Consider the following 24,150-nt stretch of genomic DNA (forward strand, 5'->3'; position numbering starts at 1 on the left):
AACCACAAACCTCATACTGCCAACTCCACCACTAAACCATGTCCCTAAGCACCACGTCTACACATTTTTTTAAATACCTCAAGGCATGGTGATGCAACCACTTCCCTGGGCAGCCTGTTCCAGTGCTTGATAACCTTTTCAATAAAGAAATTTTTCCTAATATTCAATCTAAACCTCCCTGGAACAACTTGAGGCCATTTCCTCTCATCCTATTGCTTGGTACTTGAGAAAAGAGAGTGACCCCCACCTCACTACAGCCTCCTTTCAGGTAGTTGTAGAGAGTAACAAGGTCTCCCCTCCTCAGCCTCCTGTTCTCCAGACTAAACAACCCCAGTTCCGTCAGGTGCTCCTCACAAGATTTGTTCTCTAGACCCTTCACCAGCTTCGCTGCTCTTCTTTGGACATACTCCAGCACCTCAAAGTCTTTCCTCTGGTGAGGGGCCAAAGTAAATAGAGCCTACGAATTCATTAAGACATGCAGACCCTTGGGGTCATCCACTGCTCCTGCCACTGACAGACAGGCAGGGCATGTTGTGGGTTAACTTTGGCAGGCAGATAAGCACCACACAGTTGCTCACTCACTTCCCACCCCACCCGCATGGGACAGGGGAAGAGGAAAGGAAGAATAAAACCAAGGAAACTTGGGGGTCAAGATAAAACAGACAAAAAAAACCCCAACGGAAATTGTTTAGTAAGTGAAGGATAAGTGGGAGAGGGAAGAAAACAAAACAAAACAAGTGATGCAAAAGCAATCACTCACCACTTTCTGTGGATAGACAAGTGCTCAGCCAGTTCCCAAGCAAAAGATGGCTAATTCCCCTAAAGCCCCCTCTTTTACCTTTTATTGCTGAGCATGACATTATATGGTATGGGATATCTCTTTGGTTAGTTCAGATAATCTGCCTGGTTCTGTCCACTCCCAGCGTATTACGTACCCCCCAATCTATTCACTAGGGTGGCAGAGTGAGAAACAGAGAAAGCCTTGATGCTGTGCAAACACTGTTCAGCAAAAGCTAGAACATTAATGTGTTACCAGTACTGTTTTGGTCAAAAATCTAAAACACAGCAGCATATGAGCTGCTATGAAGAAAATTAACTCTATCCTAGCCAGGCCCAGTACAGCATGTCAGAGGAAAACACTGTGCCAACCTCTTGGTATGCCCTAAAAATCTGAAAAGAACCTCAAAACCTACAGGTTTGATCCTAAAGGGTGTACAGGCTGACAGGCCTCTAACATTCCTGGGGATTTTGCCTGGATCGTATCTCTGGGGCCCCAGCAAACAAAGCATCTGTGTACTGATTCCAATGGGACTTCTCTATAATGAAGTCTTTTATGACAACACAGCATCACAGGATAACTCAGGTGGGAAGAGACCTCAGGAGGTTTCTAATCCAACTTCTTTCTCAAAGCAAGATCAGCTCTGAGGTCAAACCAGGTTGCTCAGGTTTTTATCCAGCTAGGTTTTAGAAAACCTCCAAGGATGGAATTGCGCAGCTTCTCAAACCCTCAGGTTCTTTTCCACAGAGATGATCCCCAGTTAGTCAGTCCTCAGACTGTATCCTTGCAAGGCATTCCACTTTCCTAAGGGCATGACTCTGCATTGGTCCTTGTTGAATTTCATAAAGTTACTGTTGGCCCATTCCTCCAGTCGTAGCAGGTGACAAGCCCTGCCTGCAAGCACATTGCCTGGTCCTCTCAATTTGCTGCTACCTGCAATCTTGATGAGAGTGAATTCCATCACCTCCTCCAGGTCACTCATAAAGATGTTTAACAGGACAGACCTCAGGACAGACCCCAGGACAGACCCCTGTAGTACTCTACTACACTAGACAAAGTATAACCAATTAACGCGTAATCTCTGAATATCTTTGATATTTTTATCAATGATCTGGATGAGGGGATCAAGTGTCTGCTCAGTAAGTTTGCAGATGACGCCAAGTTGGGTGGGAGTGTTGATCTGCTTGAGGGTAGAAAGGCTCGACAGAGGGATCTGGGCAGGCTGGATCAATGGGCTGAGGCCAACTGTATGGGATTCAACAAGGCTAAGTGCTTTGGATTTTAACAGCCCCACACAATGCTATAGGCTTGGGGAAGAGTGGCTGGAAAGCTGCCTGGTGGAGAAGGACCTGGGGGTGTTGGTTGATGGCCGGCAGTGTGCCCAGGTGGCCAAGAGGGCCAGGAGCGTCCTGGCTTGTATCAGAAATAGTGTGGCCAGCAGGACTAGGGAAGTGATCCCCTGCCCTGTACTTGGCACTGGTGAGACCGCACCTCAAATAGCGTGTTTGTTTTGGGCCCCTCACCAGAGGAAAGATGTTGAGGTGCTGGAGCATGTCCAAAGAAGAGACATGTAAAAGACATGTAAACATGGTGCTTTGGGACATGGTTTAGTGGTGGAGTTGGAATGTTAGGTTAACTGTTGGACTCAATGATCTTAAACGTTTTTTCCAACCTAAATGATTCTATAATTCTATGTTACCTACAGTAATGTAGGCTCTACTGATTTCAGAAGAATGCTTCCCATGCATTGGGAACTCACTTATGTAAGTGTCAGAGCTTGTTCCCATGAGCTTCAATGAGAATTTGGCTGCCATTGAGAAGAATTTGTAGAGTGGGAGAGCAAAGTTGTCGAATGAAGGTATTGACTTTGGAACAGATACCAGACAGATTGGAGCTTGGCTGTACCATGAACGTTCTTAACACTCAGAATAACTTGCTTGACCTTAGATTTTCCAGCATTTTCATTTGCTTTGTGCACAATTTCTTTGTTATTTCAGCAGATGCACTGCTTTAATCGCAAGAAAACAGTGAAGCAAATCAGCCTTTGAAGAAGCATTTAAAATGTGCCACCTATTCTGCTCTTCAAGTTTTTATGTTTTTATTGAGTTTGATAATACAAGAAAAGGCAGAGACTGTGGGATTAGCTTTGCAGAACTGGTGTAAACAAGAAGTGGCAAATGGCTTCACTCTGTCAAGTGCAGGTTGTCCTTTCACACATAAATCTGTTTGACCTCAGAGGAAAACAGGAAAACTATGAATGAAGGTAAGTAGCTTTGCATACGCTTAAAAGTTTAAAGATTTTCTTTAGAGTTACTGGAAAAGGTTTTGTAGAAACAGGATGTGTCATGCTTCCTCTCACTTCTTTTGAAGCTACAGGGTGTCGAAGGTGTGTTTCTTCCTCACATTTAAACTATTTCTATACAAATAATGGCACCTATGGCTTCACTGTTTTGTGTCTCTCAGACTCCCAGCCCTGTAAGACAAGCGAAATCCCTTTACACATACAAATGTAGCATTTCCTTGTCTGCACAGCAGACATGAAGATAATACAGGTGGATTCTTTCCTCAATACATCTGAGGGGAAAATGGATGGAAAAAACATGAAACTCAGGGAAGATGGTGAGAATATTGATATTGACTTCAGTTGCAGTGGTTTGATCAGGGTGGGTAAGGTGCCAGGAAACCTCATCTTTCTCATGATGTCTCCTCTGAAGTGTGTACATACTAAGCTGGGTTTGCCTCTAGCCCCATCTCCAAGGTAGCAGGTTTAATGTTTGTGCATGCATCTCCAGAAGCCCTTGACTGCGAGGAAGCATTCAGAAGATTGGTGACCTTTGTTTTCCTCTAGCTCTGGAACAGGGAATACACACCATCTTTTCACAGTCTGTTTCTTCATACCTGCCTGCAAATCTTTAATAACCACTACAGATTGTTCTGACATGAGAGGAGTGTCCCATCACACAGCATCTTGTTCGTACTTGGGTTGACACTTGCAGAGGGAGAGAGGGAGAGAAAGCACAGTATCTATTCACTACTAGGATCTTCACAAATAAGTTGCTTTGGGGAAGAAAAGAAGGAGGAACCCATATTCACTCAGTGGAGTGCTCTACTTGAAGTCATTCCTCATAAAGGTAAGAATACTTTCTGTTAGCCGTGACTGTGCTCTTCTCCTTATTTTGCCGAGATTAAAAGCTGCAGAACATGCTCTTAGTGGAGGCTGCTGGAGCTGTGCACTTGTTGTAGCTGCTGAATGAGAGTCACTGAGAGAAGGGGGATCTGGGCTGACCCAAAGCACTGTCATTGACTCCTTCCCACCCAGGGGTCTGGACACTGGGCTAGCCTGACACCACTCACCCCAGTCATGAAAACCGAGCACTTCCTAAATGCTGGGAGCTTCTGTAGGTACAACATCCTTATCTGAGAGCTCATGCTGGCTCCTCACACCTGCTTCATAACCATAGTGATAACCTGTCTAGACTGCTGGGAAGGTAAATTCAGATAGTCTATCATCTGATGAACCAGCCACCATTATCCCTGTGCACTGGGTGATCATGAATACATCCCGCCTAGATGCAAGTTAATACAACCCTCCTAGATGCTAGTTAATCAAAACAAATTGCTGGTGAGGGCAGCTCTTCTTTCATGTTCCTCAAGACCTTGGGCCATCTGGACTGGCAGACCTATTCAATGCTGCTCATTCCTCAAGAAGGAGCTGAAGAAGCAAACATAAGGTCTCATCACTGCAGTTTTCAGTTGTGGGAAACCAACAGATCCAGCTATCAGGCAGTAACACTTCTCCACAACTCATAAATTGACAGAAGGACTTCTGTTGGCCCAGTTCAACATTCCCTTGGGACTGCCCCACTGCCACCTAATCTGTAGCTGGCAATTACAGCAACAACAGGATCTATTAGGGTGCAGGAGGCTATGAGTGGGTTGGGGTATAGTTTTCTGGCAAGGACTGGCAGCAGAACCTAGGTATCATGGCACTGCGGACACTTGTGCCAGGGTGCTGTGAGGACTGGGAGCTCCCTCAGGGCCTGGGAGTCGGAAGTTGAGTGTGCTAACACCATCCCTCCATCTCTGACACTTCAGTGTCCTGTCCCCCTGTGCCCCCCTCCCCCCATGCACCCCCCCAACAGGAGGGGAAGTGGGACAACATCCATGAACACCCCTAAACTCAGGAGAAATGGGGAATCCTCCTGAGCACCCCAAATTGGGTGGGAAAGTGGTAACCTGTTCTGGGCCCCCCAAATTAGGAGAGGGAAATGGGCCCCCCCAGCACCCAATATGGGAAGAAAGGGAACACAAATTCCCACAGACTGTGGGGAAAAATAGGACACCCCCTGAGTGGAAATGGGGGACCCTCCAATTTTTGGGGGGCAGAAATAGGGAACCTCACTGGAGCCCCTAAAAAGGGGACAGAATTAGGATGCCCCCAAACCCCCTCCAGGGCTGGCCAGTGACCCCCAAAAGCCCCTCCCAGGGACCCTCCAGTCTGGGTCAGGGGTATAACAAGAACCCCCAAACTCCCTCAGAAACACCCCTAAGCAGCTCAGAGGTATAAAGAGAATGCCCAAATGTCCCCAGGGACCCCCCCCCCCAATACAGCCCAGGGATACCCCCCTGAGATAATGAGGAGCCCCAACACCACCCCCGGACCTCCACCATGCAGCCCAAGGCTTATCACAGGGACCTCCAACCCCCCCCAGGGAACTGGCATGCAGGCCAGGGGTATAACAGGGACAGTCCACCCCCAGAACACTCACTCCACTGTGGGCCTGGGGTACAATGGGGACACCATCTCCTGGGGACCCTCCCCTGTGTCTGTGGGGTGCAATGGAGACTCCTGCTGCCCACCCCCCCAACCTGTGGCCAGGCCCTCGGTGATTGCGAGGTGGAGGACAGTGTCATCACTGATGGGCCACTTGGGGGGCTTGAGGGTGATGGCCTCCAACCCCCCCAGCTCAGCCAGCTCAGCATGGATCCGGGGTCCTGAGGTGCATTACTCTCAGTGGCCCCCCCAGTACCCAAGCACATCTCCCACCCCACTCAGCACCATGGCTGCTTCGTAGGCTTCCACCGAGGGCACCCTGGGAGAAACAGTGGGGTTTCAGGGGGGTGCCAGCAGTGGGGGGTATGGCAATGGGGATGAGTGATGAGGGACTCCAGGGCCTCTCTTCCTAGGGGGTAGCAGGGAGGCGAAAGGGGCACCCTGAGAGGATTGGGGGACATCCACGAGGGAGACAGGGGACACCCAAAGAGACCTGAGGAGTGCCGCAAAGGGGCATGGAGGCACGTGGGAGGCATCCAAAGGGGCACAGAGGCACATGGGGGGCACCGAAAAGGTCTAGGGGGGGACACCCAGAGGGGACAAAGGCCTCTGAAGGATTTGGGGCACAGAGGGATGGGTTTTAGCAAGCCCCAGGGGAAAGCAGTGACAGGGAGAAAAGGAGCATCTCCAAGGAAAAATGTTTCTGCCAAATATTTTCCCATATTTATCTCACTGGGTTGGGGCAAAAAACATGGCCTCAAGCCATATTTTGGGGTGAAATCCCCCAAAACTGCTATTGCCTGGGTGCCACCAGGATGGGGCAGCAATATGCAGCCCTGCTTTGACAGCTGGGGTCAGCTCTGACCTAAAACTGCTGGGTTTTGCTATTCAAAAACAGTAAAATTAATGTTTGGTGGTGGGCAGCAAGCGGTTAAAAGATCATCCTTAAATTTCAGAGCTTTAGTTACGAGTCAAGCAGCAAAGCCTCAGCACAGGCCCCATGCCAGTCCCAGAAAAGTGCAACTCTTGGCTCCCCAGCACCAGGTTTTCATCTTTTTTTTGGCCCAAACTATGCCAAACAAAATACAAATCTTTGACCTGTTGGCAAAAATCCTGTTGGGGGGGGGGGGGGGGGGGCTGGGAGTGACAGGTGGTTGGTAGTAAAATAGGTGAAAAATCAGGTTTAAAATTCATTGTCAATTTGGAAAAAATACAACCCCCCAACAATTGGCATACAAAAAGTAACAATTTTTTGGATGCATTTTTGTTTGGACATACAGAAATTGAGGTTTCATCCTGCCACGCTCCAAAGAGTGTGTTCAGGCCCTAAACAGGAAGCTATGGACTGTGTGGTCCAGGGTCAGGAAAGGGGCAGGGTCCCCCCAGACCCTGTGGGTCAGGTCTAGGACAGGGGCAGGACATCTGCAAACCCTGGAGGTCATGGACCAGACAGGGACAGGCACCCCAAACCCCATGGGTCAGGGCCACGACCACTGCAAGCCTTGAGGCTGGGTAGCTGAAAGGGCAGGATCAGGCCCCTTGCTTGTTAAAAATCTGGTGATGTCACGTGTAGCTGAGTGACTGACAGGCCAGAACCAAGACCCTGGCCTGTGCAGGTGCTTGTGATGTCATGTGTGGCTGAGTAGCTGTTTCTGACAGGGTCAGGCCCCTGACTTGTGCAGGTGCTTTTGATGTTTGTGACTGTTCCTTCAGCTCCTGCTTCAGTTTTGGCTAACACAGCTCATGCTAAGGCCTCACAGATGCTGGCAGCAGCAACATTAGGTCAAAGCAAGAGCACCATGTAGGCAGGACAGGTTGCCAGAAAGAGCTAAAAAGGCGTGCTGGCTTTACGTGGCAAGGTTTTGGTAGCAGGACGGTTACAGGGGTGGCTTTTGTGAGAAGCTGCTGGAAGCTTCCCCCATGTCCAACACTGCAGGAGGTAGAAATAAACAGACGCCTGTAAAGTTGAAAGCAGATGACCCTTTATTGCTAAAACACACACATATTTATAATCATATATTCTGCAAAGTCATTGTACACGCGCACAAGAATAAAATATGATTGGTTATACCAAGTCTGTACACGTGCATAAACATAGGACATAATTGGTTATACCAACTAAAACATGCAAAACTTGTCTCAGTCTAATTGGTCAACATAAACTGCCGAATTTGAGGTTCTTTGTGCCAAGTTCCCTTTATCGTGGAATGCACACCTGTGTTCTTCTAATTGGCATCTTTCTTTTTTTGTCTTCTTGTTTATTCTGTTCAAGGTCTTCTAAAGGCATCTGGAATGCTCTTGTGACCGTTAGCTAAATATGTTCCCATACAACAGAGCCAATGCCAGCTGGCTCCAAGATGGATCTGCTACTGGCCAAGGCTGAGCCCATCAGCGATAGTGGTAGCGTCTCTGGGACAACATATTTAAGAAGGAGGGGAAAACTGCTGTGCAACAGCAGGTGGCAGAGAGGAATAAGAACATGTGAAGGAAACAACCCTGCAGACACCAAGGCCAGAGGAGAAGGAGGGGGAGGAGGTGCTCCAGGCGCTGGAGCAGAGATTCCCCTGCAGCCTGTGGTGGTCCATGGTGGAGAGGATATCCACCTGCAGCCCATGGAGGACCCCACGCTGGAGCAGGTGGGTGCCCGAAGGAGGCTGTGACCCCACGGGGGACCCACACTGGAGCAGTCTGTGCCTGAAGGACTGCACCCCATGGAAGGAACCCACGCTGGAGCAGTTCGTGGAGAACTGCAGCCCATGGGAAGGACCCACGCTGGAGACATTCATGGAGGACTGTTTCCCGTAGAAGGGACCCCACGCTGGAGCAGAGGAAGAGTGACGACTCCTGCCCCTGAGAAGGAAGGAGCGCCAGAGACAACATGCGATGAACTGAAACCAACCCCAATTCCCCGTCACCCTGCGCCGCTGCAGGAGAAGGAGGGAGAGAATTCGGGGGTGAAACTGACTGGGAAGAAGGGAGGGGCAGGAGGAAGGTGTTTTAAAATTTGGTTTTATTTCTCATTACCCTAATAGGGTTTGGTTGGCAATCATTTACATTAATTTACCCAGGTCAAGTCTGTTTTGCCCGTGATGGTAATTACTGAGTGAATTCCCATCAATCAAGAACCCCCAGATCCCTTTCCAGACCCCATGCATTGCCATTGGCTGCCTAAGTTCTCAAAGGAGACTCCTGGTCAGCCAAGCCACCCTTCTGCCCCCTCTTGCTTGACTTGCGACACATTGCAATTGCCCGCTCCTGTGCCCTTAAGAAATGGCTCTTAAAAATTGACCAGCATTTATGGGCAACGATACCCTCGAAAGCAGATTCCCAGGGGACCTTGCTAACTAGCTCCTTGAGCAGCCTGAAGTCTGCTCTCCCAGAATCCAGGGGAGTAGCTCTGCGGACAGGGTTTCCCATATCACCAAAGATTGTAAACTCGACCATTTTCTGATCACTATGGCCAAGACAGCCACCAATCATCACTTCACCCACAAGACCCTCTCTGTGTACGAACAACAGGTCTAGGAGGGCACCCTTCCTAATCGGCTCCCGTAGTACCCGTATCAAAGAGTTGTCTTCAACGTGGGCTTCAGGAATTTCCTGGGCCTGTTCATGTCTGCTCTGTGACAGCCCCAGTTCGCAGCTGGGAAGCTGAAGCCGCCCATAAGGACGACACAGGGCGACTGATCCAGAGATTTCCAGTGATTCCTTATAGATTCATACATTGGCGTCCTCGTCCTGGCTGGGTGCTCCATAGTAGACTCCGGCAAGGACATCCGCTTTATTAGCTTTTCCCCTAATCTTTACGCAGAGGCTCTCAACCGCGTCGTCCCCAGCTGCAAGCGCTGTACGGTCCAACCCCTCCTTTACATACAGCACTGCCCCTCCGCCTCGCCTGCCCTGCCTCTCTCTCCTGAAGAGCCTGGAAGGGTCCGTCACTGCACTCCGGCCACAGGACTCTTCCCAACAAGTGTCCCTTAGGCCAGTGATGTCGTTGCTCTGGGACCGAGCCAAGGCCTCTAGCTCCTCCTGTCTCTTCCTCGCACCGCGCGCTTGAGCCTACAAACATTTCAAACGCGCTCCAGTGTCCTCGGCACATCGTGGAGCAGAGCGAAAGCTCCACGCACCGTTCCTCCAACATTGTCGCGCCATCCCTAGCTTATCACTAGTAGGACTGATTTTACCCCTTCCCCGCTTCAAACCTAGTTTAAAGCTCTTTCAGTCAGCCCCGCTCGGTCGTGAGCAAAAATACTTTTGCCCCATTGAGAACAGTGAATCTCGTCAGGCCCCAGCAGGCCTGGTGTCGCGTAGACCGTCCCGTGGTTGAAAAATCCCGAATTCTGGCAGTGACGCTAGCCTCGGAGCCAGGTGCCGATACGCTGCGTCCGCCTGTGTGTTTCAATGTCATTCCCTACAGCTGGGAGGACAGAGGAGAATACTACCTGTGCTCCTGATCCCTCTACCAATCTCCCCGAGGCCCTGAAGTCTCTTTTGTTCGCCCTTGGACTTCTTGTCACGACTTCCTTGGTACCCACATGAAAAAGCAAGAGCGGCTAATAATGAGGGCCGTACAAGGCTCAGAAGTTTCCTGGTAACGCCTTCAACCCGAGCCCCAGGGAGGCAGAAGCCTTCCCAAAAAGGCGGGTCTGGTCGGCAGACCAGGGCAGGAGTGAATGAATTCTTTACGTTGCTTTGCCTGGGCGTGTAGCTCGTGCTTTACCTACTGAACTGTCCTCTCTCAACCCGCAAGCTTTCCCACTTTTACCCTCCAGATTCTCTCCACCGTGCCACTGCGGGCAAGGCATTGAGTAGCTGCGTGATGCCAGGCTGCCTGCTGGCATTAACCCACAGCACCTGGGAAGCCAAAGCCCAGTGAATCACTGAGACCAGAGCCCACTGCACCAGCTCTTCTGCAAGACGCTCCCCGACGCCGTGGCAGCTGAGCTGTCAGCACCCTATGCCCGCATTCCCCGACCCAGAGATGCACGGACACTCACGGACACAGCCTTTGTCCAAACAAGAGATTTATTGACATCTTTGCGCACGGTGGATCTCCCGGAGGGAATGGACTCTCTCAGAGAGGGAGGGCGGTCGCTGTCCGCGTGGTCACAGGCATCTCTGTCGCAAGGCTCCTTGCAATGGCCCCTTCGGCTGCATCGGGTCCCACTCTGCAGCGTGTGCTTTTGCTGTGGAGGAATCCTGCAGCAGCGATTGCCACTGCCAATTGAGGAGCGTGTTCTCCGTGTCTGGCGTGCTCAGTTCCGCAGCACCAGCTCCTCAGGAAGTGTCTGGCATGGGTGCTATCTCCATCCGGACTGCAGTCTGAGGCACACAGAGGCACATCAGCGCTGCCTTTCGCTTGGTCCCTGCACAGCTGGAGCTGCCAGGAAGAATTTCTGGGCCCATGTGAAATCGCCACCATGGCCGCGACTGTGTGGGGAAAGGAGGATGAACGTCGGCTTTGTAGCCACCATAGTCACCACTATCTGCCGTGCTGGGGAGGCTGCCTAGAGGAGCACGCTGACACTCTTGACAGAGGGCTGCTGTACAGGGTTTTCCCTTTACTTTCTGTGTCCCGCATTCTTCCCTCTTTTTCCCTGCAGTATGAGGTGGTAGTCTGGTATGAGGTGGTAGTCTGCCATCAGCTGTGAGTCCCGCAAACACAGCTCTGTGCGTGAAGATCTCTTTCAGCGGCCGGAGATCAGCAGTCTCATGAGCCGTTCTTGCAGATCCCTATACTCACGCATTGCCTCGGCGTGGGCGTCCGGATCCTGCACCAGGTGCTGGAAGAGGTTGAGTGGTTCGGCCGTTTGGAAGTCTGGGGGCAAGATTATCTCCTCAGGCACCCTCTCGTTGCCTAAGAAGAAGTGGTCGAGGCGTTTCTCCTCCAGGCAGCGGCGCAGGTATCGCATGATATCATCCATCCGGAGCACGAAATGCCTCCTGCGCCAGCCTGACAGGGGTATGGTGTTCAGGAGGTGCATCACAACTGTCTTCAAGGTATAGGTGGAAAAGCCTATGCCCACCAGGATGCGGGCATAGGCCTGCAGGCATCTGAGGTGGAAGCTGTCATGCGGGACCTGCCCGGCCATATGCCTGAAGAACTTCGCCTCTGCCACAGCGTAGCTCTCTGGCCACGTCGTGCTTGGGGTGAAGAGGGCCTCTGTATTCTGGCTGCTCACAAAGATGTCTGAATTGCCTTGCTGCACCCCAAACATCATCTCAATAACGTGGGTTTTGTTGTTGCCTTCTGTCACCCGGAATTTGCAGGAGCGTCTAGAGGGCAGCGTGGTTAGACGCCATGTGGATGACTGAGGCAAAACCACCCAGGCTGCTTGCACCAGTTGATAGAACCAGCGGGCAGTTTTCTGCACATCTAGGTAGGAGCCAGTGCAGAGGGTGCGTAGGAGGCTGGGACCCTGATCCCTCCTAAGCTCCTCCTCAGGGTGGTGCAGGAAGCACGGCATCTCTCCTGCCAGCTGCTCCGTCCTGCAGGTGCACACCAGCTCCACGCGGACGCGGAAGTTCCTCGCTGGCGTCTCCCCCCTGTTGCCCAGCTCCAGGTGGAAGGCGTGCCCATGGGGGGGCTTCAGGGGCACGAGCAGGCGGTAGATGATGTCTTCCTCGCGGGGACTCCAACCTTCGAAGGCGCTGCCCACCTTGATGGCTGGTTCCAGCACTGGGGAGAAACTATTTGACAAGAGCTGTCTGAAGACAAGGATGTAGCTGTCAATGAGGTCCTTTACCACCTGACAGTCCCTGGCTAGGTTCTGAACTGGCCACCGTATGTGCTCCTGAAAAAACCTTCCCAGGTCATCTTCACTGTCACTGTTGTCTTCTTCTTCCGCCTCCTCTTCCACCTGCTCCCTGTCACTGCTAGAGCTCTCCTCGTCACTGCTGCTGTCCACCTCCTGGCTCCTTTTCCTGAGCCGACAGCAGAGCGCGAAGAGCAGGAGCAGGACTCCAGCAACGGCCCAGAACTGCCACTGCCGCAAGGCAGCAAAGAGCAGGGCTCCCCAGGCAAAGCCGCTCTGCTCCTGGGTCCTCTGCACCAGCTCCTGCGTCCCCTGCTCCAGCTCCTGCAGCAGCCGAGTCATCACCCGGCTCAGATACTCCTCGCGCTGCTGCATGCGCTCGCGTGTGGCCTCATCCAGCTCATCACCGACGATCTGAGCGTTCCAGAGGATGCTTTGCACAAGCAGGGTGAAGAATTGTATGACAGCCATGGCCTGCAGGAGGAGGGAGAGAAGGGGTTCAGTGGGGCTGGGAGGGAGGGAGCTGGCGCCGGGGGGAGCAGGGGCGGGAGCCGCAGGGAGCTGGGGGCAGGTAGGAGAGGGGGCGAGGCAGCCGGGAGGCAGCAAGGCCTGCGCCCAGCCCCGGTGGCGGCGGCACCGTGCCCTGCCCAAGGTGTTCCCGCGAGCAGCTGGGCCCTCGATGCAGGCTGAGAACCCACCCCCCCGGGGGCCCTTGTCCAGCCCAGCCTCCCCCCGCCTGCGCACTCACCGCTCGCCCAGGCTGTACTGGGTCAGCACTGCCAGCTGGTGCCTTTTATACCCCCCCCCCCCCCCGCATTGTGACTCGTCCCCTCTGATGTCACAGGTGCCAGAGCGCATCACAGGCACGCCCGCCGGCCAGCCCCGGCCTTCGGCCTCACCCCAGCTCAGCCACTCACAGCTGCCCTGCTGTACTGGTGAAGGCTGGGCTAGAGTTGGTTTTCTTCACGGGAGCTTGCGTGCTGCTTTATGTTGGATTTCTTGCTGTCTGCCTGCCAACGGCAATCTCACAATCACGGAACGTCCTGAGTTGGAAGGGACCCCCGAGGGTCGTCGAGTCCGACCCCTGACTCAGCACCAGGCAACCTCAAATAGGTATCATAGAATGAGACTATGTGCAAATGCTTCTTGAATACCAACAGGTTTGGGGCCGTGACCCTTTCCGGGGAGGGGCTTGTTCCGCCGCTTGACCACCCTCTCGCTGAAGAACTTTTTCCTAATATCCAATCGGAACTGCCCTTGACGCAGCTTTAAGCCATTCCTTCACGTCTTATGTCACTGAGGCTCAGACAATCTAATTAAACATTTTAAAATCAACGTGTTTGTTCTTCAATCAAGATTGTCTAGAACTCCAAGAGCATTAGTAAACCAGCGGTTCAATGATGTTAGGGGAAATTATACTACACAACCAACATTAGTGTAAAAGGAACTAGGGCCTTAAGCCTCATTGTTTTACGACTATTCATATTGGACATATAACTAATGATTAGAAATTGGTTTAGATATGATTAATAGAATGCGGGTGCTTATAAAACAATATCTATGAGCTGCTTAATTGTTGTATGGGACTCCCTCTTCATGGCTGGCTTAAAATCCAGTCAAGCTGAATCAACAGAGGAAGGATCATATACATCTTAGCCGAAGACATGGGAGTAAGTGATTAACTTCAGAACAAGATAAATTAATGAAATAACCTGAGTGGTTTCTTTGGAAATTCATAGGCACCTTTGAAGTGTAAGAAGATAAGTGATGATGGTGACCGGAGACCTTCTGCCTATGACCACCAGTCTCAGAAGAACATGAGAATGGAGAATGGGGAATGGATGAGATAAGACGATGAATGATAACGATAGGAGAACAGAAAATCGGCTGGAAAATTACAGAGACTTCGGCTGGAAAATTACAGAGACTTTGGATTGGGACAATGGGTGGCCAAAGGGTATGTGAGGTTTGGAAACTTTTGGAAGTGCGCCATTCACTGCGGTGGTGGCCCAACTCGGAGTTGTTAATAAAGCAAACCTAGAGAAACCCGTGACTGAAAATCCTTTCACAATTAGAATGCTTAAGCTTTAGAAATAGTAACCCAACATGCTCATGTCACGGACGCTCACGGACGCAGCTCGTGTTCAAAGAAGTGGTTTATTGACATCTTGGCTGCTGCGGCTACGCCCACCCTCAGTAAAGAGTGTGGGGAGTTTCGTTAACGGGGGTACATTAGATGCTCTTCAGTGGTGATGCAGCTAGGGGTTTCTGGGGATCGGGAGTGTTTCTGACGGAGGGACCTGGGGACGATCAACCGATAACGTCCCGAGTAGCCTATCGGGCTGGGGGTGCGGAGCCCAAGGAGAGAGGAGAATCCGTTCCTGTTCGGGTAAAGGCATTGTCGGGGTTAACGGAGGGGGTGCAAAAGGCCTCCTGTGTTGGGGTGATGTATGTTTGCGGGGGCCGGTCTCTTCTGTCAGGTGGCTGGAGGCAGGGCGAGAGGAAATGGCCTCACGTTGCGGCAGGGGAGATGGAGGTTAGATATTAGGAAACATTTCTTTACTGAGAGGGTTGTCAGACATTGGAATAGGCTGCCCAGGGAAGCGGCTGAGTCACCATCCCTGGAGGTGTTCAAAAAGCGAGTGGACGGGGTACTTCAGGACGTGGTTTAGTGGGCATGGCTGGTGGTCGGACTCGATGATCTGGAAGGTCTCTTCCAACCTAAATGGCTCTAAGATTCGATGACAGGGGGCAGGCAGCGAGGGATGGCGCCGCCCACAGAGGTGGACCCCCGCCACCTTAGACCTCTTCTCAGAGGGCTACGGACGCTTTGAAGAGCCTCCGAGAACGTCCCTCAGAGAAAGGGCTGAGCGCAACCCGCCAAAACCGCCACGAACCGCCCGGCCCGCGCAGGCGTCGAACTGGGCGGAAGCGTCCCACAGCACCGCGGCTCCCGGGCGCGAGGGCGGGTGGGCGGAGCCGGAGGGCGGCGCGGCGGGCGGCGGGCAGGTCCGGCAAGGCAGTCGCAAGCCCCGCCCCGAACGCCGCCCCGCCCCTGGCGCGGGCCTGACCCCCGTCCCCGGGGCGGGCCGGGTCGGCGGGCCGATCCCGGAGGGGATGAGCGGCGGAGAAAAGCCGGCAGCCGGTGGAATCGCCAGAGGGCAAAACTGGAGACCGAAGGGAGACGCCGGCACCCGCACCCCCCCCCCTCGCGCGGCACTGCGAGGGGGGGCGGGAAGAGTGAAGAAACGCGGAGCTGCGGCGTGGGGTTCAGGCCGCCCCGTCCGCGCGGTGAGTTCTTCCCAGTGGTCTGCTGATGAGGAGCCTCCTACACTCTTGGTTCCTGTGGGTCCAAGACGGGTAAGTTCAGAATTCCTGCCTGATACAGGGGCCCGGAAGTAGTGGCTTACAGAAACAACTAGCTGATGAGCTAGGAGTCAAACCCTCAGGAAAGTGCCAGGAGCGGCAGAAAAACGTCCCGTAGCTCAAACTGAACTCGGGCTGCCTGGGGAAAAGAGAGGGACGGCTGTGGAAGTGGCTGTGAGCTCTTACAAGGGAAATGTACTGGGATTCGATGTGCTGGCAGGCAAATGATGGTATCTACGCAGTGGCAGGGTGTGGAGCTGTGGAGGCAGAGGGGCAGAGGCTACCCACGTGAAAACTTTGTAGGTTGCTCCTGCGCTACCGCCATCTAAAGTAACCCATGTCTCTCGATACCCGCTACCAAATGGGGGATTTCAGAAGTAATTGGCGACCTCGAGAAAAGACACATCATAAGTCGCACACATTCCCCTTATAATTCTCCAGCTTGGCCAGTCCGTAAACCGGGTGGGAGGTGGCAATTAACAATTAACAATTGATGGCTGAAGCCATCTGGAATCTGTTGACCAAGAATGGGCTAGACATGCCGCTTTCTAAATGTCAAGGTCCCGGACAAGAAATTAAATTCCTAGGAGCTTGGTGGAGAGCTGGAGCAGTCACGGTACCTGGTGACACTCTGTCAGCTATTGAGAAGGGACAGACTCCAGGCAATAAGATGGAATTACAGCAGCTGCTAGGTACCTTGGGCTACTGGAGAAAACATATACCCGGGTTCTCAGTGATTGCCCGCCCTCTGTGTGACTTGCTTTGAAAGAAAAGGAAATGGGATTGGAGTCCGCAACATACAGAAGCTCTCAATATCCTGAAAGATGAGCTCAAGGCTTACCAGAGGCTAGGCCCGTTGCACCCGCGAGATCCTTTAAGGGTGGAGTGGGGATTTGCTGCGCATGCTTTGTGCTGTGGCATGTTCCAAAAGGGACCATGAACACCAGCTAGACCTTTTTTGTTCTCTTCCGCTTCATTTAAGGAGGCTGAGCAACGGTACTTGGACTGGGAAAAAGGGGTCCTTTCCCTCATTAGAGCGGTTAAGGAGGCTGAAAAGCTGCGCACGGTACAAGATGTTACAGTAGAGGGCCCTCTTCCTCTCCTAAACTCAGTCCTCAATGGATCGCCTCCTCCCAAGGGAGAAGCCCAAAAGGCCACAGTTAGGAAATGGTATGCATACTTAGAAGGGATTAGCCAGTTGCCTCCACTAAAAGAGGGTCCGCTTAAGGCCTCCAGGCTACAACAGCCTGTAAAGCCCAATCTGACCTTCTTGGGTCGACTCTACAAACCTTCTCCGACTGAAGAGGCACCTGAATTTGCGGCAGGCTCCGATATGCAGGGACTATGGTTCACTGATGCATCTGCCCATCCAGTGGGATGAAGGTGGCAATATAAAGCGGTAGCATTAGAAATTGGTACCGGGAAGACAGTCAAAGAAGAGGGCGAAGGTAGTGCACAAGTAGGAGAATTACGGGCTCTATTACTGGCCACAGAGAACGGTGCTACTGCCGTTTATACTGACTCCTATGCAGCCATTAAGGGCGTTAGAGAATGGATATGTCAGTGGGAATCCAGTAAATGGGAAATAGGTCGTACAAAGGTATGGAGGACAGAGGACTGGCAACGTCTCCTGGCAATAGGGAGGTCCCGGCCTTTAAAGGTGGGATGGGTCAAGGGCCACGCACGGGAGGGACCCCCCCCTGCAAAATGGAACCACCAGGTGGACCACCTGGCCCAAATCAGGACGGTCACCAGTGAGAAGGAAGATGGGGATGGATTAGCTGAATGGTTGCATATCAAGCGAAGCCACTCAGGGAAAGCAGATCTCTATTATGAATGCCGATCCCGGGGTTGGCCATTGCCTATGAAAACCCGTGAAGCAATCCTCACAGCTTGCGCACAATGCCGAATACGGCTCAAGGCTGATCACCCAAATCAAGCCCCGGCCCAGCATATCAGACAAGGCAAGGCTCTTTGGAGCACGTGGCAGATTGATTACGTTGGCCGTTTGAAACCACCCCATGGGAGGAAATATATTTTGGTAGGAGTAGAGCTGGTACCGGGATTGTAATGGCCACAGCCATTAACACAGCCACCGGAGATCAGACAGTCCAAGCTCTGTGAGAATGGTTTATTATTTTACCTATTCCTGAATGTATACAAAGTGGCAATGGGTCACATTTCATGGCCACAGTGGTACAAGACTGGGCACGAGGGGAAGGCATCAAATAGGTGTTTCACACACCATATTATCCCCAAGCTAACGGTATAGTTGAACGAACCAATGCTTTGATCAAAAGACATGCTGATGTCTCACACCATAACTGGGACATACGATTACCACAAGCAGTTTTTACTATTAATAACCGATGGGAAATTATTGAAGTCCAAAAATTCAATCATTTTGTCCTACGGGACCATTAACGGGTGATGACTCTATACCGGACGATCACGGACACCAGTTCCTACTAAGGATGTATGTGGGCCAACCTGTCATGGTGAAACTGCCCTCCGTTGGCATTGTTCCTATGACCCTGCCTAAACCCAGAGGCTTATATGCCTGGGAAGCCCTAGATAGGAGTGGAAAGACTCCCCATATCAGTGCCTGGTGGATAACCCCCGACTTCTAACCCCGAGACCTGGTCTCAAAGGACTGAGGCCTAGCTTTGTGTTTTCTTACAGGACAATGGAGAAATAAGCCATCCTGGTGCTCCTACTGGCAGTGATGATGGTGGCCAGCGTGGATGGTGAAGATCTGGATGACAGTGTAGTGGCAAAAATGATGGTGGGATTCGCCCAAATGATGAACCTAACTTCTGTAACGGTTTGCCTACCTACCCCCAAGTCAGCTGAAGACCCTCTACTGATTTTTGTGCAGGACATCAATATATCGCTAGCCCTTGAGCTCACATGGGAGCAATTTAACAGTTATAGCTGGAGGTTCAAAGAGGGCGGGGGAGGAGGCTATACTTATATTGTCTATAGTTGGTCACCAGGTGCGGTAAATGCTAGTTCGGTATAGAACACCAGATGTAATTATATTCTCCAACCTACTCATGAGGCCATGGGGTGGAGCTGGAATGGTACTACACCATGCCCCGAAATTCCATGGGGGACTACCAAATATAGTACTCGATGGAACACTAATGACCATTCTCTACAATACACAAAGCCATTAAACACCTCATGGTGTATCAAACACCCTGAACGGGATAACAGTGAATGTCCCAGTACATGTAACCGAAACTCATTTGACTGCCCCTCAATTGCATGTGGGCTAGACACACCTGTGGACCTAGCTGATATGGAGAAAAAGAAAAAATAATACTGGCAGGGAAATCTCTGCTCTGGAACTGTCAGGTGGAAATTGGGTGCAAGGATAAAATGCCATTACTGTGGCTATAACCTCCCATCCAAGAAGCTCTGATACAAGGCTGTCCGTGTAGCAATACTAGCTACTCACAACCTTCTGTCCTGAACTGGAGCAAGAGAGACTACTGTCGTCGCCTTACTACCATACCAGGTTCATGTCAAACATCCAGTGTCTCTGCACGCCCTAACTTAGTGTGGGCATGTTCTGATGGCCACCTATATTCCCGACTATATCCAACCATCCTGGGACTAGCCTGCACATTAGCTGTGCTTTCTCTCTGTCCTGTTAATTGGGAAGAACCCATGCCATACAAGTGGAGGGATCGTAGGCCAAGGGATTTACAGAAGGGATGGCAGGAAGCCTCAACACCAGTCGGATGGTGGATGGAATCAATATTTGGGCTAGGAATTGCTCTGGTATGAAACCGACAGAGCATTCTAGAACTGGGTCTACAGCTATCAGCCTTAGCCAATGCTATGTCTGACAGTTTGGGGCTCTTGAACGATCAGTTACAACATATGAGTAAAATGACCATCCAAACCCGAGCCATACTGGATTTGATGCTACTAAAGGAGAAAGGTGTATGAAGAGTTTTGAACATGTCAGTGGATGACTGCTGTGTCCACATTCCAAATGTATCAGTGCTGCTTCAGGACCAAATCAACAAAATGAAGAAAGCAGCAAAAGACTCAGATGCAAATGTTGCTGCACTAGGGACTAATTGGCTGGGAAAGGTTTTTGGTATGTTTGGATTTTCTTTGTCAAGATGGATAACCAGCCTCTTCCAATCTTTAACAATGATTGTAGTTATGATTATTGTAATCTGTATTACAATAAACTTTATTAAACGCGCGGTAGTGAAATCTGTATTAATGGTTATGTATACTCCCTTAAAACCTTTTAATGTATTAGATACCCCAATATAACTTCAGAATAAGAAGGAAATGACAATCCAAAATGAGCGTCAAAACTCACCAAAACTGTGATCCCTTTTAACTTTGGAGGCAAGGGGTCACTGTACCACCACTCCAAGGAAACCAGCTGAATTGTGACTGTGGTCACGGGGTGGATTGTGTGGCAGGTACACTCGCCCTGATAGAGACTGAAACTTCTCGGCCATGAAAAAGAGAAAAAAAACCCGGAAGCCACAGTCAGGGGGTCAAGCCGCCCCACCTGCATGGTTGAGTTACAACCACCAGGTACACACGTAGGAATAACAAAGTGTTGACCCTCAACCAATGAGGACTAATATGACCATATATAACCACAAGCCAGATTCGACGATGGTATAAATGGTGCCCTACCAGAGGGCAAATTAAGTTGGTCCTCCTTGGAGCAGCGGGTCTGCAGTTGGGGACTGTCCCCTTTGGTCGGCACAGCACCGGAAGTACCACCTCAAGGTTGAGAGCCCTCATTCATTAGAGTGAGTTTTATGCACGTTTTGGGTTAATATTTCTACAGCTTAAGAATTCTTAACAAGGTCCTGTAGTATAAATTTCCCCTTACATCATTGAACCTGTGGTTTACTACTGTTGTTGGAGTTCTAAACGATTTGGATTGAAGAATACACTTGTTGATTTTAACATGTTTAATTTGATTGTGTGAGCCTCGGTGACATAGGCAGCAGGACTATGGAAGTCATCATCCCCTGCTGGACACAACACTGGTGAGACTTCACCTCAATTAGTCTGCTCAGATTTCGTCCACTCGGTACAGGAATGACACTGAGGTGCTGGAGCGCATCCAAAGAAGAGCAGCAAAGCTGGTGAAGGGTCTAGAGAACAAGTCTTATGAGGAGCAGCTGAGGGAGCTAGGGTAGTTTAGTCTGCAGAACTGATTGAATATTAGGCAAAATATATTTATTGCAAGGGTAATCAAGCATTGGAACAGGCTGCCCAGGGAAGTGGTTGAGGCAGCATGCCTGCAGGTATTTAAAAAACGTGTAGCCGCAGTGCTCGGGGACATGGTTTACTGGTGGAGTTGGCAGGGTGAGGTTTGCGGTTGGACTCGATGGTCTTAAGGGTCTTTTCCAGCCTAAGGGATTCTATGATTCTGTGATTTCTCTTTAAGGTTGCCCGGTGCGGAGTCAGGGGTTGGACTCACGACCCTCGGGGGTCCCTTCCAACTCAGGACGTTCCGTGATTGTGAGATTGCCGTTGGCAGGCAGACGGCAAGAAATCCAACATAAAGCAGCACGCAAGCTCCCGTGAAGAAAACCAACTCTAGCCCAGCCTTCACCGGTACAGCAGGGCAGCTGTGAGTGGCTGAGCCGGGGTGAGGCCGAAGGCCGGGGCTGGCCGGCGGGCGTGCCTGTGATGCGCTCTGGCACCTGTGACATCAGAGGGGACGAGTCACAATGGGGGGGGGGGTATAAAAGGCACCAGCTGGCAGCGCTGCCCCAGTACAGCCTGGGCGAGCGGTGAGTGCGCAGGCGGGGGGAGGCTGGGCTGGACGAGGGCCCCCGGGGGGGTGGGTTCTCAGCCTGCATCGAGGGCCCAGCTGCTCGCGGGAACACCTTGGGCAGGGCACGGTGCCGCCGCCACCGGGGCTGGGCGCAGGCCTTGCTGCCTCCCGGCTGCCTCGCCCCCTCTCCTACCTGCCCCCAGCTCCCTGCGGCTCCCGCCCCTGCTCCCCCCGGCGCCAGCTCCCTCCCTCCCAGCCCCACTGAACCCCTTCTCTCCCTCCTCCTGCAGGCCATGGCTGTCATACAATTCTTCACCCTGCTTGTGCAAAGCATCCTCTGGAACGCTCAGATGGTCGGTGATGAGCTGGATGAGGCCACACGCGAGCGCATGCAGCAGCGCGAGGAGTACCTTAGCTGGGAGATGACTCGGCTGCTGCAGGAGCTGGAGCAGGGGACGCAGGAGCTGGCGCAGAGGACCCAGGAGCAGAGCGGCTTTGCCTGGGGAGCCCTGCTCTTTGCTGCCTTGCGGCAGTGGCAGTTCTGGGCCGTTGCTGGAGTCCTGCTCCTGCTCTTCGCGCTCTGCTGTCGGCTCAGGAAAAGGAGCCAGGAGGTGGACAGCAGCAGTGACGAGGAGAGCTCTAGCAGTGACAGGGAGCAGGTGGAAGAGGAGGCGGAAGAAGAAGACAACAGTGACAGTGAAGATGACCTGGGAAGGTTTTTTGAGGAGCACATACAGTGGCCAGTTCAGAACCTAGCCAGGGACTGTCAGGTGGTAAAGGACCTCATTGACAACTTCATCCTTGTCTTCAGACAGCTCTTGTCAAATAGTTTCTTCCCAGTGCTGGACTCCTCCATCGGGGTGGGCAGCGCCTTCGAAGGTTGGAGTCCCCGCGAGGAAGACATCATCTACCGCCTGCTCGTGCCCCTGAAGCCCCCCCATGGGCACGCCTTCCACCTGGAGCTGGGCAACAGGGGGGAGACGCCAGCGAGGAACTTCCGTGTCCGCGTGGAGCTGGAGTGCACCTGCATGAGAGAGCAGCTGGCACAAGAGATGCTGTGCTTCCTGCACCACCCTGAGGAGGAGCTTAGGAGGGATCAGGATCCCAGCCTCCTACACACCCTCTGCACTGGCTCCTACCTAGATGTGCAGAAAACTGCCCGCTGGTTCTATCAACTGGTGCAAGCAGCCTGGGTGCTTTTGCCTCAGTCATCCACATGGCGTCTAACCATGCTGCCCTCTAGACGCTCCTGCAAATTCCGGGTGACAGAAGGCAACAACAAAACCCACATTATTGAGATGATGTTTGGGGTGCAGCAAGGCAATTCAGACATCTTTGTGAGCAGCCAGAATACAGAGGCCATCTTCACCCCAAGCACGACGTGGCCAGAGAGCTACGCTGTGGCAGAGGCGAAGTTCTTCAGGCATATGGCCGGGCAGGTCCCGCATGACAGCTTCCACCTCAGATGCCTGCAGGCCTATGCCCGCATCCTGGTGGGCATAGGCTTTTCCACCTATACCTTGAAGACAGTTGTGATGCACCTCCTGAACACCATACCCCTGTCAGGCTGGCGCAGGAGGCATTTCGTGCTCCGGATGGAGGATATCATGCGATACCTGCGCCGCTGCCTGGAGGAGAAACGCCTTGACCACTTCTTCTTAGGCAACGAGAGGGTGCCTGAGGAGATAAACTTGCCCCCAGACTTCCAAACGGCCGAACCACTCAACCTCTTCCAGCACCTGGTGCAGGATCCGGACGCCCACGCCGAGGCAATGCGTGAGTATATGGATCTGCAAGAACGGCTCACGAGACTGCTGATCTCCGGCCGCTGAAAGAGATCTTCACGCACAGAGCTGTGTTTGCGGGACTCACAGCTGATGGCAGACTACCACCTCATACCAGACTACCACCTCATACTGCAGGGAAAAAGAGGGAAGTATGCAGGACAGAGAAAGTAAAGGGAAAACCCTGTACAGCAGCCCTCTGTCAAGAGCGTCAGAGTTCTCCTCTAGGCAGTCTCTCCAGTGCAGCAGATGGTGGTGACTATGGTGGCTACAAAGTGATGTTCATCCTCCTTTCCCCTCAACAGTCGCGGCCATGGTGGCACTTTCACATGGGCCCAGAAATTCTTCCTGGCAGCTCCGGCTGTGCAAGAACCAAGCTCAAGGCAGTGCTGATGTGCCTCTGTGTGCCTCAGACTGCAGTCTGGATGAAGAAAGCATCCATGCTAGATGCTTCCTGAGGAGCTGGTGCCACAGAACTGAGCACGCTGGACACGGAGAACATGCTGCTCTATTGGCACTGGGAATTGCTGCCGCACCTTTCCTCAACAGCAAAAGCACACGCTGCAGAGTGGGACCCGATGCAACCTGTTACCACGCGGACAGCGACCGCCCTCCCTCTCTGAGAGAGTCCATTCCCTCCGGGAGATCCACCGTGCGCAAAGATGTCAATAAATCTCTTGTTTGGACAAAGGCTGTGTCCGTGAGTGTCCGTGCATCTCTGGGTCGGGGAATGCGGGCATAGGGTGCTGACAGCTCAGCTGCCACGGCGTCGGGGAGCGTCTTGCAGAAGAGCTGGTGCAGTGGGCTCTGGTCTCAGTGATTCACTGGGCTTTGGCTTCCCAGGTGCTGTGGGGTAATGCCAGCAGGCAGCTTGGCATCATCACGCAGCTACTCAATGCCTTGCCCGCAGTGGCACG

General features: G+C 52.2%; 2 protein-coding genes and 1 long non-coding RNA gene across 5 annotated transcripts; 2 read left to right on the plus strand and 1 right to left on the minus strand.

The window, feature by feature from the left end:
- Positions 1–11,063: 11,063 nt before the first annotated feature.
- LOC115334256 (inositol 1,4,5-trisphosphate receptor-interacting protein-like 1) lies at positions 11,064–13,367 on the minus strand. 2 transcript variants are annotated; one of them, XM_041122048.1, is made up of 3 exons: positions 12,725–13,013; positions 12,626–12,637; positions 11,064–12,589 (listed from the first exon to the last, which is right to left on the minus strand). In XM_041122048.1, the coding sequence occupies exons 1-3, from the start codon at positions 12,776–12,778 to the stop codon at positions 11,240–11,242; spliced, it is 1,416 nt and encodes a 471-aa protein (XP_040977982.1). In that variant the 5' UTR covers positions 12,779–13,013; the 3' UTR covers positions 11,064–11,239. The 2 variants fall into 2 exon arrangements, with proteins under 2 accessions (XP_040977982.1, XP_029854122.1); XM_029998262.1 differs by adding an exon at positions 13,225–13,367 and having other exon boundaries at positions 11,064–12,781.
- Positions 13,368–15,553: 2,186 nt separating this feature from the next.
- On the plus strand, positions 15,554–19,909 carry LOC115337991. The gene is made up of 2 exons (XR_003922310.2): positions 15,554–15,667; positions 18,356–19,909. It is a non-coding gene; the product is annotated as an uncharacterized LOC115337991 (long non-coding RNA).
- A 1,612-nt stretch (positions 19,910–21,521) lies between these two features.
- LOC115337823 (inositol 1,4,5-trisphosphate receptor-interacting protein-like 1) lies at positions 21,522–23,376 on the plus strand. 2 transcript variants are annotated; one of them, XM_030006249.1, is made up of 3 exons: positions 21,522–21,796; positions 21,884–21,895; positions 21,932–23,376. In XM_030006249.1, the coding sequence occupies exons 1-3, from the start codon at positions 21,743–21,745 to the stop codon at positions 23,279–23,281; spliced, it is 1,416 nt and encodes a 471-aa protein (XP_029862109.1). In that variant the 5' UTR covers positions 21,522–21,742; the 3' UTR covers positions 23,282–23,376. The 2 variants fall into 2 exon arrangements, with proteins under 2 accessions (XP_029862109.1, XP_029862099.1); XM_030006239.1 differs by having other exon boundaries at positions 21,522–23,376.
- Positions 23,377–24,150: the final 774 nt, after the last annotated feature.

This window comes from Aquila chrysaetos, chromosome 2 (assembly GCF_900496995.4).
Source record: "Aquila chrysaetos chrysaetos chromosome 2, bAquChr1.4, whole genome shotgun sequence".
In the NCBI taxonomy this organism is placed as follows: Eukaryota; Metazoa; Chordata; class Aves; order Accipitriformes; family Accipitridae; genus Aquila; species Aquila chrysaetos.